The 587-nt window shown below is 53.8% G+C and overlaps 1 protein-coding gene across 1 annotated transcript in view; it reads left to right on the forward strand.

Moving 5' to 3' along the window:
• Window positions 1–587, forward strand: part of ABCC1 (ATP binding cassette subfamily C member 1) — a 108010-nt gene that overhangs the window by 105415 nt on the left and 2008 nt on the right. Inside the window, exon 31 of the mRNA XM_015561295.1 lies at window positions 170–364. Within this exon, the coding sequence (XP_015416781.1) occupies window positions 170–364 (195 nt within the window). The remainder of the gene's footprint in view (window positions 1–169; window positions 365–587) is intronic.

The raw sequence follows: 587 nt of genomic DNA on the forward strand, positions 1-587 counted from the left end.
AGAACATTGTGATGGATTAGTGATGTCTGCCATCAGCACTGGTGTGGGAGTGGACCCTCACCTGCTCTGAGCAATACCAAGTCTCTTCTCCCTTCTCACAGCTCAGGCCAGGGCTCAGGGTCAGGGGTGGTTTTGACTCTCTGTCTCCTGGTCTTTTTCTCTGGTCAAGTGTTGGGCAGCGCCAGCTCGTTTGCCTGGCCCGGGCCTTGCTGAGGAAGACGAAGATCCTCGTGTTGGATGAGGCCACGGCGGCCGTGGACCTGGAAACCGATGACCTCATTCAGTCCACCATCCGGACACAGTTCGAAGATTGTACTGTCCTCACCATCGCTCACCGTCTCAACACCATCATGGACTACACCAGGTGAAGCATCTGGCACAGAAGGCCTCTAGGCCTTGGTGCCCACCTCACTCATTCACTCATTCATTCATTCATTCATTCAATACTGTCATATGCATAGGGACAGCTCCAGTTGGTGGGACCTCGCTTTATCCGGGTGGTACCAGGTATTTTTGACGTCACTCAGTCATTTGTTCAGTCATCACGTGTGCAGTGCCTGCCATAAAGCCGGCCCAGTTCCAGGTCC

Source organism: Myotis davidii, unplaced genomic scaffold, assembly GCF_000327345.1.
Source record: "Myotis davidii unplaced genomic scaffold, ASM32734v1 scaffold1115, whole genome shotgun sequence".
NCBI classification, from domain to species: Eukaryota; Metazoa; Chordata; class Mammalia; order Chiroptera; family Vespertilionidae; genus Myotis; species Myotis davidii.